This window comes from Mus caroli, unplaced genomic scaffold (assembly GCF_978045245.1).
Source record: "Mus caroli unplaced genomic scaffold, Mus_caroli_1 scaffold_18, whole genome shotgun sequence".
Taxonomy (NCBI): Eukaryota; Metazoa; Chordata; class Mammalia; order Rodentia; family Muridae; genus Mus; species Mus caroli.
The window spans coordinates 88748677-88766730 of NW_028227273.1; the positions used below are offsets into that span (position 1 = coordinate 88748677).

Sequence of the window (18054 nt, forward strand, 5' to 3'; positions counted from 1 at the left end):
ATTACCAGGAGCAAACACTTCTTACATTTTAACATCATAAACTTACTTTCTTTTAAACTTACATTTTTATATCCCCTTTACCCAGTTTTAAAGGAAAATTGACTCATAAATGTCAGCCCGTTATTTAACTTAATAGTTACTTTTAAAAAAATGGAAGGTTTGCTTTTTTGGAAGATGTCCAGTCACGTTTTCAGAAGTCATTCAGAGGAGGGTTAGGAAATATGTTCATAAAAATCGTTTAGATCTAGCAACTTACAGTATTAATTATTAATTTGCTATTTGAAGGAAATGGTTGTTCTAGCCACCGAGATCACCACATAGCCAGTGTGGTATCACCACATACCCATCACACTAAAGGGAACAGAAAGAGTGACAGACACAGGAATGTCTATGCAGGGGGTGGGGGTGGGGGCAGATTCTGCCTTGCAAACTAATTTACCTAGGTTTTCACAGGTATACCAGGCTTTCATACTCGTGTTTCTAATTTTACCAGTTTTAAGGGTTGAGGAATGCTATTTGGGGGCTGTGAGGGCTCCTGTCAATATGCTGTACTTAGCATTTTAGGGCCTCCAAACAAGAGATGTCCGTCTGTGAGTTGCTAGCACTCAGCCTGGACTGAGTGCCTGAAAGTTTTCTCTTACATATGCCTCACTGGCCTAACTACAGACCCAAGACACAAGCCAGGACCAAGAAGCCACAGCCCCTTCGCACCCTCAGCGCTGGCAAAAGCTGGGAGTTTGCCAGCAGTGCTGACTCAAGGGTGCCACCCTAACCTTGCCATAGCAATCTAGGCAGAAATGGGACTCACAATGTGCACATGACTCTCATACTCTAAGTTTCACAACCATCCCAGGAAACCTCCTAGGAACACTCGGGAACCCCAGCACCCAAACGCGTCTGCCTCCAAGCCTGCCAGCATGGAAAAATGGATGCATCTGACCCATAAGCTGGAGAGGCCGGGCACAGAACCAAGAGAGCCACAGCACAGCATGCCGGTCCATACTAACTAGGTTAGAATGACCCCTGCTCCAGCTGTGCAGCTCCTCTCTAGTCCAGATCTGGGTTAAAACCACTGTTCCCTACACCTGCCCCAGCATCAAGTGTACTACCCCACCCAGGACAAAAGGACCGAGGGATGAGCCTAGGGGACACCAGGCACTGCCAACACCATGGAGTGACAGTCAGTACCAAGTAAAGCCACGGAGAGCTTGAATGTGTGGGAAGACATCTGCTTGAAAGCGTCAGACAAACGCATGCTCCTTTTCTGACCGGGACACCATGGAGCCAGGAGTGAGGAATCAGCATGAACTCTGTGGCCTCCCTCAGGGATCAAACTATGTGGCCTCTCAGGGTGACTCCAGTCTGAAGACCTAACGACTTTATACAAGATTTTGTTATGTGCTCAAAATTTGCTGGTAAGTACCACAGGAATGCCACCCAACCTACAAGAAAGGGTCCTCTTCGTAATTGCTGTTACATGTAAGCTTGTATTTCTTTGGTAGGACACACTGCCTTTAAAAACTATAAAGAGCCACGTGGGTGAGTAACCTCAGGTAACCTTTTTATAGTGGGAGGGATGTGTGTGTCCTGAGACTCACCTCTTTCCTGTGGCATTGGTGACTGGCTCAAGGCAGGATGGGAACTGGATTCTGACTGGCTTCCAGGTGGCTGCGGAGGCATCTGGCTACCTGTAGAACACAGGGGAAAGGGAGGGTATATGCTCTGCATTAATATTGTAACCACAAGAACCAAGTGCTTACGTTTCACTTTTATGATCACAGAAGGTACAGAGAACTAAAAAGTATGTTTCCTTCTTCCCTGTAAAATGAAGATAAAATAAAGATATTTACCAAAAGACCTGCTTTTAGAACAAAACAAAAACAAAAACAAAAAGGCAAACCTGCTGCTGATTGGGCTATCAGGCTCACGGAGCTAGCGACCAATGGCTGCAGCCCGTACATCCCTCACCACAGCCACGAACCTAGACTGGCCAGCAGAGCTTAGCCTCTTGACTCTGAACTCATACCTACTGGACAGAAATGAAAAAGGCTGGCACTCGCCCGCCCGTTCGTTCGTTCATTCATTCATTCATTCATTCATTCATATCTAATCAATACAGCAACACCAATTTCGAATAAGCAGAGTTCAGCCTAAACTCAGAAGGAAGGCCTCCAGCAAGCAGCACAAAGCATAAGGCACGTTAGCACTGAAGAGAGGGAGTTATGTTACAAGTCCTGAGTTTTGTTGCTGGTACAGCGATAGCATCTATTTAATTCCCAGTTGTTTAATGTTTACTCAATTTTTCACATACAATGTAAGTTTCTTGAGATGATAATCATATATTTTCATTCCTTGAATGCTTCCCTTAGCATGAAGAATATATAATAACTCATAATCTAAGAATACAAAATAAGGGAATAGACACTTATTTTATCGATAAGAGAGACATGAATCATGCGGAGGCTTGAGGCACATTTCTGAAACGAAGAATCATACAAGGTACCTGGCAATATTAACTCACTTCTGGGCCCAGAGCTTCAGACACATTTCTAAGGCTAAACACATGGAGGAATGAAAAAGTATTGGCTTTAACACCACCCTCCAGGCCCAAGCCCTTGCAGCAGCCAGCACAGCACAGCGTGAGGGCATTGCTACTTTACGCTCTACCTTCTCCCTTGGTTACAACGAATATAAGAGAGACACCTCAAATACACACAGCTTCCTTACATCCCTCCGCCTGGGAGTCACATGGTCATGGGAGCTGCACAGCACAGCAAAAGGCATGCAGATGACTCCACCTCGGTTGGCAGGCGACAGCTGGGAAGGCATGGCTGGGGGTTAGGCACCCCAGCTTTAGAGATAATACAAAACTTGGTATGTATTTCTGAGTGTGCATCTGCCACACTCGGGACACTGAGCAATGAAGAGCCCCTGCATGTGCTCACAACTAGCAGAGGCCTTACAAAGCACAGCACACGCCAGCGGGCTCCGTCTTGCGCATCTGTAGTAGCCTAATATGAATGCCAAAGAATTAACTGTACAGTACAAACATTTAACATTCTGGTCTAAAACAACTTCAAGGGCAAACACTGGTCACTGACATGGCTACAGATCTACGAAAACTGCCTTGAAGCCTCTGTGGGTTACATGTTTCCTATGAAACGAAACACCCCACGGCCCCAATCTCCATTTAGAAATTTAAAGCACTCTGCAGCCAAACCCTGACTCTTAAAGTATCGAGCTGGCCCAAGACAGCAAGTGCTTACATCATAACGCTTGCTTGCTTCTTCCCAGCAGGCTGGACTCACACGCTCACACAGAGGAAACAAACAGCACTTCTCTGTCAACACAGGGCAGCATGGCCTCCACTGTGCAGGCAGACCGAGCTAATGCACCGAGCAAGAATGAACAGGCTACAAGAGACCCGTCCCACCCTGCACAAAGCATTGGCAAGGCCAAGCACTGCTGTGGGCTGACTGGTGCAAGGCAAAGTGTGATGTACCTGCCAAGCAAGAAAGGAGTGCTCACACCATGTTCACCCTGTTACCAAGACAGACAGCTGTTTAAGGCTGAAGAAAAATAAGTGCAAGGTACCCTGACCCCCCACTTCCATTCATGCTCTCTCTCTCTCTGCCAGTTCCGTAACTAAGGCATAACATCCCGTGAGCACGCAGGCATAACTACCGTTAGGGCAGATGAGCCAGAAAACATGCGTGTGACACGTAACATAGGCAAACTCACTGCATCCACAGTCCACAGTCAGAAAACCAGAATCTTTGGATGAAATTAATTAGGTAAATACCTTAAATTCTGTGGGGGTTTATATATGCTGATTTTAAATCATACCTTTCAGAGTTTGGTAATCATTTCAAAGGAGGACATGGCCACATAACATAAAGGAGTTAACCGTAGGGGGAACTCTAACCTCCATAATTCAATGTTAGCCATAATTCAAACCAAGAGGGTGTCTCCTTTGTTAAGCCCCATGGTTTACCTTCATCTGTGTCTGTAATGACATAAGCAGCCCGGTGGTGAATAAGAAGGACCCCCACCACTTATACCAGTCACTTGTTAACATCCGTGTAAATATTTCTGTGTACAGGGTGTACCAATCTAGAGTGGCGTGGCAGGGAGCAGCCACCGTTTCTACTTTGCTTATGAAACACTCGAGAGAGGCTACAAAACCACTGGGTCGCACAGAGGCTTGTTACATAACTGCAGCATACGCATGGTTTCTCAGTACATGTCCTGTCTGTAGGCTCATCCCACATTGCTTTTAGCTTTTGTCCCCTTCGTGTCCTACAGCCTTCTTAAGACCCCCAGTCTTTCCTGATGCCCTATAATCTTGACTCTCTGGAAGAGTACTAATGCGTTACTTTGTACAATGTTGCCCAGTCTGATCTGGGTAGCGCATTTTATTGCTGAAAAAGAGGACACGCGTGGGAACTAGCACATCCTTCTGTGTTCATCCTATCATGGCGCTGGAGCACCCCCACATTCCATTTCTGGTGTTCATGCTGATTACATGATCTGGCTGGTGCTCACTTTTGGGGTACTCATTTCACTTGAGGTTGATCCAAGCCCCATGTCTCCTGCAACTTTCACCTGCTAATGTCAGCATCTATTAGAAAGTCCTGCCTGTGAGGTTCACCATAAGGGTGGCTGCTAATGGTGACTTTCCATCTCCCCCTTTGACGTCCATGTGTGTTAATGGATTTCAATTTGAGGAAAGCTACATCCTTGTATGGTCCCCACACCTTGCCTCTAAGGAACGCTGCAAGCAAGGTGACTGATGGCTCCCCCTGCAGAGTTGCCTTATGTGGCAAAAGGGAATGGATCTGTGTTATGTTACATTCTGCAGTGGACTTGGACAGGATCAAAAGGGAGATGTCTCTGCATGCCTGGCTTCGAAGGGCAGACTCAGCTGATGGTGTGAACTGACTTAAGGAAGTGAAGGAATGCTTCAGAGCTCGAGGGCTTCACTCCTTATTAAATGATTTGTAAAGTTGGCATGTGTGTGTAAGACAGGTAGACACAGGCGTCTTCCTTGACTGCTCTCCACCTACACCCTGAGGCAGTCAGTCTCTCACTGAGTCATCGATAGACCAGTGAACTTTGGGGAATCCAGTCTCTGCTTCCTTCCTCACTACAGACAATGCCCCCATTAGAATGCTAATACCTGACTTAGGTCCAAAGCAGCTGGCACCTTAACATGATCTAAACTTCCCAACTTCAGGTCCAGCACCAATTCTTTCTCCTATTATTTCATGTTGGAGTTTTCATAGTCATGGAAAGCTACCGTTTCCACAACCAAAACAAAGTGATTTCTGCTATGATGTGAAAGAAACTGGATACATTCTCCCCTACTTGGGCTTCTAGATGAGAACACAGACAGAACACCCAGTCTTGTGAGCCCCAAAATTAAGCCAAGGCTGGACTTCTGGCCAAAACACCATGCCTATATTTATTTGCTAAGTCTGGGGCAATCTGTCATGGAACAGTAGAAAATTCCTAGATGCTTGCTTTGCAGGGGTAAAAAGACACCAAGGTCACCATTGTCAGTTCAAGCCACATCGGTTCTGGCCAGTGGAAACTCCTTCCTTCCCGCTGCATCCTGGGTTCTACTCTTTTTATTGCGTACGTCCTTATTTTTAGAATGACCAGAGGTTGTAGGATCATCTCATGTCTGTTTGACATCAGTCCTGAGATCCATCACTTAGAAGTCCTGGTTCTCGTTCCTGGAGTGCTCTGAGATTTAGCTGTGGGTGTCAGGGTGGCTCACTGTTGCTGGTATACTGATGTCTCCAGTCCTCCCAGTGGACAGAGGCAGATCCTAACCCATGGATTACATGGACCTGTATGCTGGTATTTACATGCCTAAAGACAAGTTTATATAAGGATCTCCAATTCCAGTCCCAAGCGAGAGCACACTTAAGGCTTCTTACTTATAACTTCTCCAACAGTAACAAATCCAAATTTGTATCTAAAATCAATTAAGCTATTTCACATTATATATAAAAAATTTATTAGTGTTGCTATTCCATTTTAGGTGCTCTGTGTAGCATTTTGGCAGCACTTCTTGAGTCTTTGGGGGTATGATTCTGTAGTTTAAAGAGTGAAAGTTAAAAATGTGCACACAGCCCCTCTCTCCTACTCACAGTGCCTGTATGCTTCAGTCTTAGGGGATGGGACACCATCTTACCATAACTTGCACTGGGGGACAGCTATATTTTTTCATACTAGTTTTTATGACTTTTCTTGTCTAGCTTGTATGGCTGCTATTTTTGATACATTATTGGTATTAACAGAAGTGGTCATCCTTGCTTCATTTGTGTCCTAAATAACAATGCCTTGGGAGATAATCGCCAGTATAACCACACCCAGGAAGTGGGAAGACCCACCCTAAGTGGGTGGCACTATTCAGGGGACTGGGCTCCAGGGCTGGAGAGCCAAGCATTCCCCCTTCTGCTTCCTGGCTGTGGCCGTGAGCAGCTGCTCCTGCCACTGTGTCTTCCCAGCCAGGACGGAGCACACCCAGACTGTGGGCGCCAGCGCATTGCTTTTGTGAACTGTTTTGTTCCAGCAGTAAGAAAATCAACTAAGACAGAGCTCAGCATGTGTAACAGCGAGCTATGGGGTGGCTGGCCCTGACGCTCCACAACTGCACACTTCCCATGGAAGGACACTCGGACTGACATTCATAATTTCAATTGCCTTCTGAACAGGGACCTGTGTGCTTCACTTTTTGCTCCATCTCTAGAACCAGACATATTCAGTAAGCATTCGATATATATTTATTGACAAACGAATAAATGACTGCTTATTCCAGAAAGCAAACTTGGACTAATAGCTAATTAGATTTTTTATGAGTTAACAGTAATCATGCAATTTTATCTTGTTATTCTAATCAGAATTAGACAACTTCTTTTTTTCTTTTTAATAAACTGGCAGATAGTAAATATTTTAGGCTTTTAGACCATATGTTCTCTGCCATAACTACTTAACTCAGTGATTGTGAGTAGTTTAAAAGCAGCCACTGATGATACATGAAATGGTAAAAATAGAATTTTATTTACAACACTGGAATGCCTGAGAACCGTCTCACAGGCACTGGCCCCTTGTAGACAATTCTGTAAGAAAACATGCAGGCCAGGGAGCATGAGGTGGTGCTTAGGGGGGCAGCAGTGACAGACAACTTGATACAAACTCCCATGTTCAACACCAAGGCTTGCATAAACAAGTCTCGGGAAGCTGATGTGCCTCCCAGACTCCAGAGCTCCTCAGATTTACAAGGCCCCTCCCTTCCCATGGTTATAGAAGCAGAAAGGATTTCAGGGTGCATGTATGTTGTATGTGTGTGTGTGGGGGGGCACTGTCCCATGGGGTTGCTGGCAAGCTGTAGACAAGGCTCCAGGGATTCAGCCTTCCTGAGCCCGTGCTGGCGTGAGCTCTTCAGGGGGGTGGCTGCCTAGAGGGTCAGTGACGTGCTCCCAAGTAACCTGAATACGCTCCCTAGCTCACTAAACTACACTGGGTGGACACATTTCTTTGCTCTGTTGGTGGTGGCCTCTCTCGTTAATCCACACTTGCTCCTTTTTTTCCAGGAGAAATCACACAATAACTTGGCTTTAGGCCTCTACAAGCCAGGCCTGGGGCAGACTCACTACCCTCCTCAACCAATTATAACAAGTGCAGGGCTAAGAGCTAAATTATGTTCCTGGCTCTTAGATCAAACAAAATAGAAAATAAAAAACTATATGGATGAGCTATGATATCATAGATTATACTGACAGTGCTGTTGGACGGATGGAAGAGAAACAGTGAGCAGGCTGCCTCGGTAACGCCGCTGCTGGTAAAACCTTCTAGGGCTCCTGCCTCCCTCTGTTACTACAGTAGATAAGCTCAAGAACTGGGTACAGCGCCTCTGGAAGACAACCCTCCAGACCCTTTACGTGTCAGAGTGTGAGTGTAAATGTATGAGAATGAATGTGTGTATATGTGTGAACGAATGTGAGCGTGTGTGTGTGTGTGTGTGTGTGAGCATATGTATGTGTCAGAGTGTCAGTGATCATGTATAAGTGAGTATGTGTGAGTGTGTGAATATGTATGTGTTTGTATGTGTGAGTGACTGTGTATTTGTGTATGTGTGAGAATGTGAGTGTGTGTGTATGCGTGAGAGTGTGTGCGTGAACACCCCCACCCCCACCCCATGACTCATGTATGGAAGTCAAAGGACAATTTGTAGAACTCTCTGCTTCTACAGTGCAGGCCCCAATGACCAACTCAGGCAGGTGGCCTTAGCAGCAGTTGCCTCCAGTCTGCCCTCAGAGCCTGGGCTGCAGGGCAGACAGAGCCTCTGTGCCTCCTGAGGCCAGGTTTCAGTCAGCCCTCTGACCATACTGTGGGAAGCACTGGGTGAAGCACTGTGGCTCACAATGGCAGAGTACTTGCATGCCAGCTCTGCTCAGTCCCTGTGTGCCTTCCTCTTGATAAGTGGTGAAAGAATAAAAACTGTGTCCTGAAAGCAAAAGGTAGCCACTGAAGACAAGGCAACCATGGAGGCAGGGCTATTGGCTTCCTCAGCTCACACCCAGTGTGATGGCTTCAACAGGAGGTGGGTGGGTGAGACAGGAGGGCACAACAGGGGCCATGCCTATCTTGGGGAGTCAGTCTGGGTGTTGAGCAACTGGGTAAGGTCCACCACAGAGCCTGTGGTGCCTGTGGTGCCTGTGGTGCCATTCTATCAGAACACATCCTTTGCGACAGCTTTCAGGCCTGTGGTATGACTCAAAAGTCTGCATGAGAAAAAGTGCATTGGTGGCAGCGGTGGGGACCACGAAATAACGCGGTTCTCTCTCCCAGGATGACAGCATTCTGATGTCTACTTAAGAGGTAGTAGGTTCCGAATCTGACTCACACACAACCCCAGCCATGACACACAGAAGTGTAGCACGCGCTAACTCTGCTCACGTCCCTGCTTTCTGTAGGATGGGGCGGGGCGGGGGGCACACAGAGCAGGCAGTTTGTATTTCTCTCACCAGGACAAATTAATGAAACAAAACCTAATTTCCCCCTTCTCTTACCCATTCTTATTCCTCTTCAATATTTTTCCTCTTCCTAAGATTCCTTTCTTTTTGTTTGAGAAGCTTAATATTTGGCTGCCTTGTGAAGAAATGGGTATAGTGACAGATGAAAGACTTGTATTCATCGCGTAATTCAGAATAAGGGGGAAAATCGACTGCTGTGCATTTAAGATTCGAACAACCTTGCAATTTCGTATAGTCATTTCCCCCACCCGTTCTTTTGAAGAAATCTGCCTTTATTCTGCTAATAACTAACCACGAGGCAGCAGCATGGATCCGATTAGCAGTTCTTATGATACAAAGGGGACAAGGGGAAAAAAAAGCTGTGAATGGGGTTGCCAATTTGTCTACCTGGACCCCCAGGGGAAACATTAGTTGAGTGCTGCCTGCTCCTCTCTTCCCCATGCAGGGCAAAAGCAGGGCTCCTGCAGGACAAAGGCAGGGCTGTAGGGCTTCAGGGCTGTAGGGCCAGGTCCCCTCTTTTTTCAATCAGAGTTGTGCTCACTCCCCTCTTCCTTGTCACACCCTCAGTCTGGGTTCCAAGAGGTTGACAATGCTACTTGCTCCTGGTAAACAGGAGCAGCTGTGAAGATGCCCTGTGGGAGGGCTGTGCTTGCCCTCTGCGGCTTAAAGCCCATACACTGTAAACGGAGGTGTAGGGGCCCTGCAGGCACAAGAGGCCATGCTTTAGCACAACGCCCGCCCAGTCATTAGGCATGGTGACACTACTCCTGGATGCATCCGACAGGTGGCAGGAAAAGCTGTACTGTTTAAGAGCACTAGATTTTCAGCTCAGAAACCAACATTTAAACACTGGTATCTGGGTGGAAAAGATGGCACTTGCCATGTGAGCCTGGTGGCCTGAGTGGGTTCAGCAAGAAGGGACTTCATATGTTATCCTCTGACCCCCACATATGTGCTACACAGGTCCTCTGCATACACATATTATAATTATTAAAAACTAGTTTCTATTCTATTAAATATAGAATTAATGTCTGTTAAATATATGATTAATCAATTTATATGTGAAATTAACCTGGTTTCTGAAAGTTTTAAAAATTTATTGTATTTGAAACTACACTGTTTATTCTTGTGGTAAAACTTAAAACTTCTGTATGTTTGACTTTAAACTATATTGACTGATTAACAGGCCAATTTTGTGGTATGTGTGCATGTGTATGTGTGTGCATGTGCAGACTACAGGCTGACTTGGCCTTTTCCCACTTATTATTGTAGACAGGGTCTTTCACTGAAGTCAAGCACACTGATGGGGCTAAGTTGGCTGGTCAGCCAGCTCCGGGGCTCCGCTGGTCTCTGCCTCCTCAGCAGGAATCACAGATGTGTGCCACCAAATTTGGGCTATGACATGGGTGCTATGGATACAAACTTCATGGTTATGGGATGCTGAGGTGACTACGCTATTTCTTTCCTTTTGTGCAGGGTCTCATGTGGTCCAGGCTGGCCTTCACCTTCCCATGGAGCTGAGGCTTAATCCCAAGGGCTGGGTCTTCAAGCATGTGTTCTCGTACTTTGCTTGTGTGGTGCCAGAAACTTAACCCAGGGCTTACTCCTTCCAGGAAGACACCAACCTACATTCCCAGCTCCAAAACCTCTTTGAAAAGTAAAAGCTAAAGCACTGCACTGCTTTGGGAAACTCAACAGCAAGGCCGAAATCTCCAAGACCTGTGGGGTCTACCTACTACCACTGCTCACATTTAAATGTAATAATGTCTGAGGGAGGTCTCCATTCAGTGTCACATATACACATGCAGTGCTTCAGTCAATGGCTTTTTGAAGAGAAGGATGCACAGTGAAACCTAGGGCAGTGTGCAGCTAAACCCTGAACCAGTACAGTCCAGTGAGGGGGATTTAGTGGGGGCCGAGCTGGCTCAGTTCAGTGTGTGTGTGTGTGTGTGTGTGTGTGTGTGTGTGTGGTGGTTCTTCAGGTGCTGAGCTGGCTCAGTCCAGTTCCACCTAGCACAGTGGGGTGTCTCTTGTGCACACAGCTCTTCAGAACTCTGAGCTGTGTGCAGGTTACCTGGAGCCTCTGATATGAGGGACAACTGGAGGTTGCGTGACAGAGACCAATAGGGCACAGAGGACAGGAGCCACAGCTTCACATATGCACCAGGCTTACTTTAGATGTTAGCTACGTAGTTATCAAGCACACTTTCCCAAATATCTAGAGCGTATTAACTACCCGCTGTGGAGATAGGGATTAGTCACCAGCTACTGTTTTACCATCCATGCTAATGCATCTCTGTGAAGGCTCAGAATCAGGCAGAGGCCTTCAGACTCAAAGACTTGGCTTATATCTACAAGTTGAGAACTATGGCTTTAGGTGCTGTTCTTAAGCACAAGGATAACAGACTGATCTATCCGCTTTGAGTCTAAGGAGGGGAGGGAACGGCCAGTGAGAGACAACCCACCAAGCCCCAGCTCAGAATGAAAGCTAGCTCTGGAATAACCTCAGAGTTCTCTTTTCTTACACTCCCTTTTCTTTTTCCTTTTCTTTCCTTTTCTTTCTTTTTCTTTCTCTTTGTCCCCTTTCAGAATTGGCACGCTTACACTCGGTCAACATCTACTGGGCGCCCTCTCCTGGCCAGGCACGGTTCTCCACCCCTGATGTAAAGGGAAGCTGGCTGCACTTAACAAGAAAAGGCCTCACCTCAGTTGGATCGTGAGGGAGAGGATGGATAATAATAGAGTAAGCACAGGGTAGTTTAATTCAGCTGTGTGGGCAAAGGGCTTGCCCAGAGTCATAACACTACAGAAATGAAGATCTGTTCCATGACCGTCTCTAAGGGAAAAAACAAAGGAGAGGAGGGGACAAGACAGAGCAATACGCTGAAGACTGAGGTGCAGCTCTCTACAAATGACAGTTTTGTGTTTAAAAAAAAAAAATCAAAAGAACTTAATTGTCATAATCGTGTGTGTGTGTGTGTGTGTGTAATGGATTCACGGTGATGGCCGTGAAGATGGGGACTCAGCACCAGTGACCTCAGGCCCGAGATTCTAACTCCTCTTGTATTTTTCTCACTGTGGCAGCACTACCAACAGAGTTCATAACCTAGCTCAGAAAGGTCAGGAAAACAAATCCAAGCCTGGCAAATACAAAGGCCGCCTGGAGTGGCTCTCTGTCCCATGCTTGTCAGTGGCCGCCTGGAGTGGCTCTCTGCCCCATGCTTGTCGTGATGAATAACTAACAGTCAGCTAGACACAAGCCATGGACCTCATGCGGGGCAGTGAGGACAGCCCACTGTGGCTGACCGGAGGCTCTGGGTAGCCAGAGCCACTACCTCCTGAGTGAAGGTGGGGCCAGCAATCCACGCTGCCCCTGCAATGCTCAGAAGCCTAGACACCTCTAGCTTCAAACCCTCTCTTACATCTGCAGTGAAATGCAGCCCTGGTATCCAGACTTTCACACCTAACTTGGCTAAAATAAACAAATCAACCAAAACAAACCCTCTGAATGGCTAGGCAGGATTACTCTGGAGGGCCACAGAAACAGGGTCAGCCCAAAGGCTTCCCTTCCACCTCCGCTGCGCCCCTTCCTCTTCTAATCACAGACACTGCTCTCTAATTTCTTCATCCCCCCTCCTCCTCCACACAACCCTGTGTGCCCACTGCGACCACCCTTCCTTAAGATCCTGTCGTGGTTCTGACGCTGCCCTTAGCCAGAACGATCCCTTAGAGCCTCAACTGACCCATGGCACTCCTACCCACTCACCTTCTAGTGGTCTCCCACAACACTTAACACCTCATGCCATAATCTCAAATGTCCCAGACAACAGCCCCCTATCCTTTGGGGGATACACTCTAAAAACTCTAGTACGTGTTTGAGACTGAAGAGGACACGGAACCTTATATATTAACTACATATTTTTACATACAGAAATGTCTCTGGTAAAATTTCCTATTTATTAGACATAGTAAAGGATCAACAATAATAAGGTAACAAAATAATTATAATGTGCCTGCTTTATTGATTGAGGTAGGGCCTTCCAATCAAAGTCTATAGCTAGCTTGCTCTGAAGATCCCCGTACCTGGGTCTGGGGATCTGAACTCCAGTCCGAATGGTTAACTGTCAAAATGTTCCCCAGACCAAGCGCACACTTATTTATGAACTTCATGTTTTTCCCATACTCTCTGCGTGCAGGCCCAGTGCACTTCCCTAGGGTCCTAGAAACATGTCCACAGTCTGCTTTGTGGAATGAATGAGGCAAGTGGTGATAAAGGAAGGCAGGGAGGTCGTGGGCAGCCGGGCTGCCGGGCTGTCACAGGCCACACCGGAAGCAGCAGCACCTGAAGGGCAACAGAAGCCCCCATGCAGCACTGTACTGGCAGCCTTCACAAGGTCACACCCTGGCATTCTGCAATGTGCATTTAAAGCAGTTTGCAAGTACAAATCCTGGTGTCACTTTCTGTTTGGAAGAGAGAATGTCAACACTAACAATCCCCGGGTATACCATTTATAAACATGCAGATGTGAATTATTAAAGATTAATGCCTTTCAGGATTGGTGTCGGCATTCCGTTTGTCTCGTGCCGAAATCAATTCTGCTCTTCATTAGTCACTGACAACCCACATCATCCCGTTGTGGAAGAGAAATCAAAGGTGCACGTGTGTGAATGAGAGGAACTGATGAAACTGATTAGTATAGGCTTAACGGCTATAATCAATCAACACATCAGAGTCCTCAGCTTCAGCAGAGCAGGAGACAGGAAGTAGGAGGAATGCTCGCTCCTTCGGTCGGGATCAATGCCCTGCCCCTTTAGAACACTCACACGGAAGAGCTAAGAACACACCAGCTCTAGGCACTATTCATTTAGCCACCATTTCCCGAAATGTAGCCAAATGGATTCTGACACTCTCCTCTTCTGTGCTTCCATTAGCTCATAAAAGCACTGTACCCCTCACGTTTCCAGTCCTCAGTACAGCAGGTCAATGTCAACCCCCTTTCCACAGAGGCAGTACACTGCTGCGCGCATGGCTGCAGTGGTGACAGTCCAAGAGCTCCAGAAATGAACAAGGTGTGTGGCTCTCACTACAGCAGATAATTGCAGGGAGGAAGAACACACAGACACAGGCACAGAGCAGACATGGGGGAGGAGGGTGGTGAAGCACGAGGCTTGGGAGGGATCCGAGAGGGAAAGGTCAGGTGCAAAGGAGCAGAAGCTCCTGTGCCTTCCTGGTCGCTGAATGTGGAGGAAGAGGAAGAAACAAAGCTTAAATTCAAATGTGGTAGAAGAACAGAAGACTTGTTCCTTTGGAAGATAAGACACCACATTCATCTCCCAACTAGGTGAATGCCAGACAGACCGGGTCTCGTGAGCTCTTTCATCCTGGGGTGGACCTTGGCGTGAAGTGTTACAGGCTGCTAAGGAGAGGCTGAACAGTGCCCTTTCCCTCACCAAGCTCTTCGAGCTGCACACCGTCTCTCAAAACCAGAAGCCCTGCCTGTCTCCCTCACTTCTGCTAAGCATCATTTGGAAAGGATAGGAAATTATTGCTTTGTTTAACACACAAATATTTTACATCGTAAGGGGAAACACTGGCTAAGTTCTCTGAGTTTGTAGAAATGCTGAATTGATGTTTTCTGTGTAACCACAGATTAGAAACATGGATATATCAATGACACTGTGTGTTTCTTTTTTTTTTTTTTCTTTGCTTGCTCAGTTTGCCAATAAGCAGCATGCATTCCCCTTGGAACAAGCTGTCACGGAATTTCTACCTCCAGAGAAGCCAAAACGGACCACGTGATAGATGCTGAGACGTGAGCTCAGCAGGGAGGTCAGTGGTGTTGTCCCTGCAGCAGCATGCGTGGCCTACTGCTGGCAATGCTCAGAGAAAACCGGCCAGGAAATGTTTACACACAGAAACAAACCTGTAATATACCCTGAGTCTTATTAAGGGTAAATTAAACCACGGAAAATATATTTACTGGGATGGGCTTGGGCTGAGGCTTGAAAGATTTAAAAATCTAGGCAGAACAGATTAAACAAAAGAGAGGCATGTTTGCACCCTCTGTGGTTCATGTTACAGGCAGTAATCTTGACAAACGACATCAGGAACCTTTATCGTTTCCTCTCACTAACGCCCTTCCTGCTCGCTCTGGCCCACGACCAGCTTCTCACTGCCATCCATCTTTCTCTTCCCCTGGTTAGCATCCTTTCTGAATCTGCTGTGTGAATGTCAAATTAAGAAAACTTGTCTTTTGACCAGAATGTTTTCTTGTTTTTATCTGCAGTCTGGAAGCCCACCTGGATGCCATTTCATATCGTGCTAAGGAGGGGCTGGGGCTGTTTAACTGTCACAGCATGTGCATTTGTTGTCTGAGGGCACGTTAGATGAGCAACTCATTCTCCAGGAGCTGGGACGACAAACTCTGGAATGAGCTGAACTCTAGAGAACTGGAGTTTACCTAGCACAGGCCAGCACTGGCCAAGCTTCCTTTGGAAGTTCTATCCTGGCAAACTTTTGCAAAGCACATAAACTAGAGGCCTTTGTCAGGCAGTGGTATGTCAGTCACCTCCTGGACAGAGGACAGGTGTGCGGGAACTGTGTGTGGGTGTGTGCGTGTGTGTGTGTGTGTGTGTGTGTGTGTGTGTGAGAGAGAGAGAGAGAGAGAGAGAGCGCGAGAGAGAGAGCAGGAGCACAGCAGAGGGAAGCAGGGCTTACTGCAGAGAAAGGAATGCACAGAGAAAGAGGCAGAGGACAGCTCTCAAGGAGTGATCACAGGATCCTCCTCACTAGGCTCTTCTTTCAAGCTCATTGGATCCTGACCTACCTAACAAAGCCCTCATTCTCATCTGGCCAGCAGTTCGAGGGGAAAATGGGTGAGCCACCTCCATCAGGTAAGCACATAGCAATGCTTATAACAACCTAAAAACAAACAACACAAAGAAAACAAAACCAGGGGCCTTACAACTCTGTTCTTTCTGCTCTCACGGGTAGGAAGATCTACCTTGGATTAATTTTCCAATAATAAAAACCAGTACCACACAGGAACGGCCAGGAAGCCATGTCCCTTTGGTGAGGCACTCACGTGAATATTTACGTTTATGTTATTTGTTCTAACCTATCAGTGGTCATCTACAGACAGATTAGAGCGACTTAACTTCACACACAGCAGGCCAGTGACAAAGAACCAAAAATAGCCATAAGCAGGACCCTGAAGTTCATGCCCTTATATGTCACTAACAGAGACAAAGAAGCAGCACGAGCAATCAAAGGGACAGAAGTGTCCATCGGGACAGGACCCGCCCCCACCTGCCACCTGCCCTGCACAGCTACGTTCTCCATCTTCAACCTTGGCTGTGCATACAGCATGGGAAGGAAAAGCTGACAGAACCCTTGGTGGTCAACGGAAGTTGAGTTTTGTTAGTAATCTGTGAGGCAAGGCTCAGGAGGCAAGGCCAGTGAAGCCAACACACAGGCCTCTCAGGGGTCTGCAGTGCATGGACTGGTGCGGACTCAGCTTGGCAGAGCCAGGGGATCAGATATGGCACATATTTGTATATCCAAAAGCCATTCTCCTTAAACGCCTACAAGGAGCTCTTAGACTATAACTTATGAAACTGTCACAGTAAAAACATCACCAAATTGGCTATAAGAGGACTTCGACAGCAAACACTTCCACAACTTAACCAAAATGATACCCAGGCAACCTATCCACAAGGAGGGTGGACACTCTCTGCTCTGGCCTTTAATGGAAGATAAGAAACAGGGAGAAGGTAAGTAGAAAGCCGACTTGGTAATGGCACCGGGGGAAGATCGCCACACAGAGCAGCCTGCACTCCTGGATTCTGTTCCAACTTTTGCTGTTTCACACAGGCACCTGCGATGCTGGGGCATGGTTAGTGCTAAGCAAAGAGGCAATTCATGTCCCTAACAGGAAACCTCCACCCACTTTTCAAGAGCACATGAAGTGAAGGCACTAGGAGTGACAGGTGTGCCGGGGCCATCAGGACTCTGGAGCTGAGCCTCGGACACTCACTTGGCCTCCCAACACAACCACAGCAGGCAGCACAAGAGCATCAAGAATCTGAATCAGCATTCGGGACACTTTACTGCAGTGCCGATCTACATTAGAAGGTCACTAAGTAGTTAACAACTTCATTATCAGGGCAGGGATGGAGAAAATGGTTACTCCTTTGCAGCAGATTCTGGACAACAGCACCAGGAAGAAGGAGCGTAGCTTTGATACTGCCGTAGCCCAGCTACGGGCTGCACAGCCGCCGAGTGCAGCTCAGTGAGCTGCTGGGAAGGCAACACTGCAGAGACAGTCCATAGGCAAGGTCAGGGCCAACAAGCTGCTACTGAGGCCAAGGGCAAGCAGCAGAGAAAGCGAGCCAGAGGCGGCACACACCACGTCCCTGAAGCAGTGGCTTAGAGTCATGGTCTGGGAAATGATGCAACCTTGACAGGACACGGGTACATGGAGGGATAGATTCAGAATCAAGTGCAGGGAAGCGTGTCGTGCCAGCCTGCAGTGTACAGCCAACAAAACTAAAGATGAGAAATGAGGGTGGGGGTGGGGATCTGGCTAAATCAGTCTCTGACAAGAGATATATTAGCATTCAATTAAAAGTAAAAATAGCAAAAACCAACTCCTGTGATCATTTTCAATCTATATGCAGAATCAGTGTAACTGGTAAAACTTAAGGAACTGAGTGCTTTTTAGAGACAAGTATTACCATGCAGCCCAGCTGGATTCAGTACTGTGATTCCTCTGCCTCAGCGGGTACTAGGGTTGTAAACATGTGCCACCACAGAGGGTTGGTGACAGGTCACACTGGGCAGGTAAGAGGCCATGCTTTTAAAATAAACTTCATGGGAATACCGTCATGAAAATGTAACGGCCATGACATAAAACCTTATATCCAGGTGAGGACTTGGTTCATTGGCAGAGCCCTTGCCTAATGTGCCAAGCCTTGGGCCTGTTTCCCTAAAACCAAAACCAAAATC

At 47.0% G+C, this 18054-nt stretch overlaps 1 protein-coding gene across 3 annotated transcripts in view; it reads right to left on the bottom strand.

Annotated features, from left to right (window-relative positions):
- Positions 1-18054, bottom strand: part of Arid1b (AT-rich interaction domain 1B) — a 354101-nt gene that overhangs the window by 80440 nt on the left and 255607 nt on the right. For all 3 annotated transcript variants that reach the window (XM_029471378.2, XM_021186013.3, XM_085832859.1), the window contains one exon: positions 1599-1688. In XM_029471378.2, coding sequence (XP_029327238.2) covers positions 1599-1688 — 90 coding nt within the window. The remainder of the gene's footprint in view (positions 1-1598; positions 1689-18054) is intronic.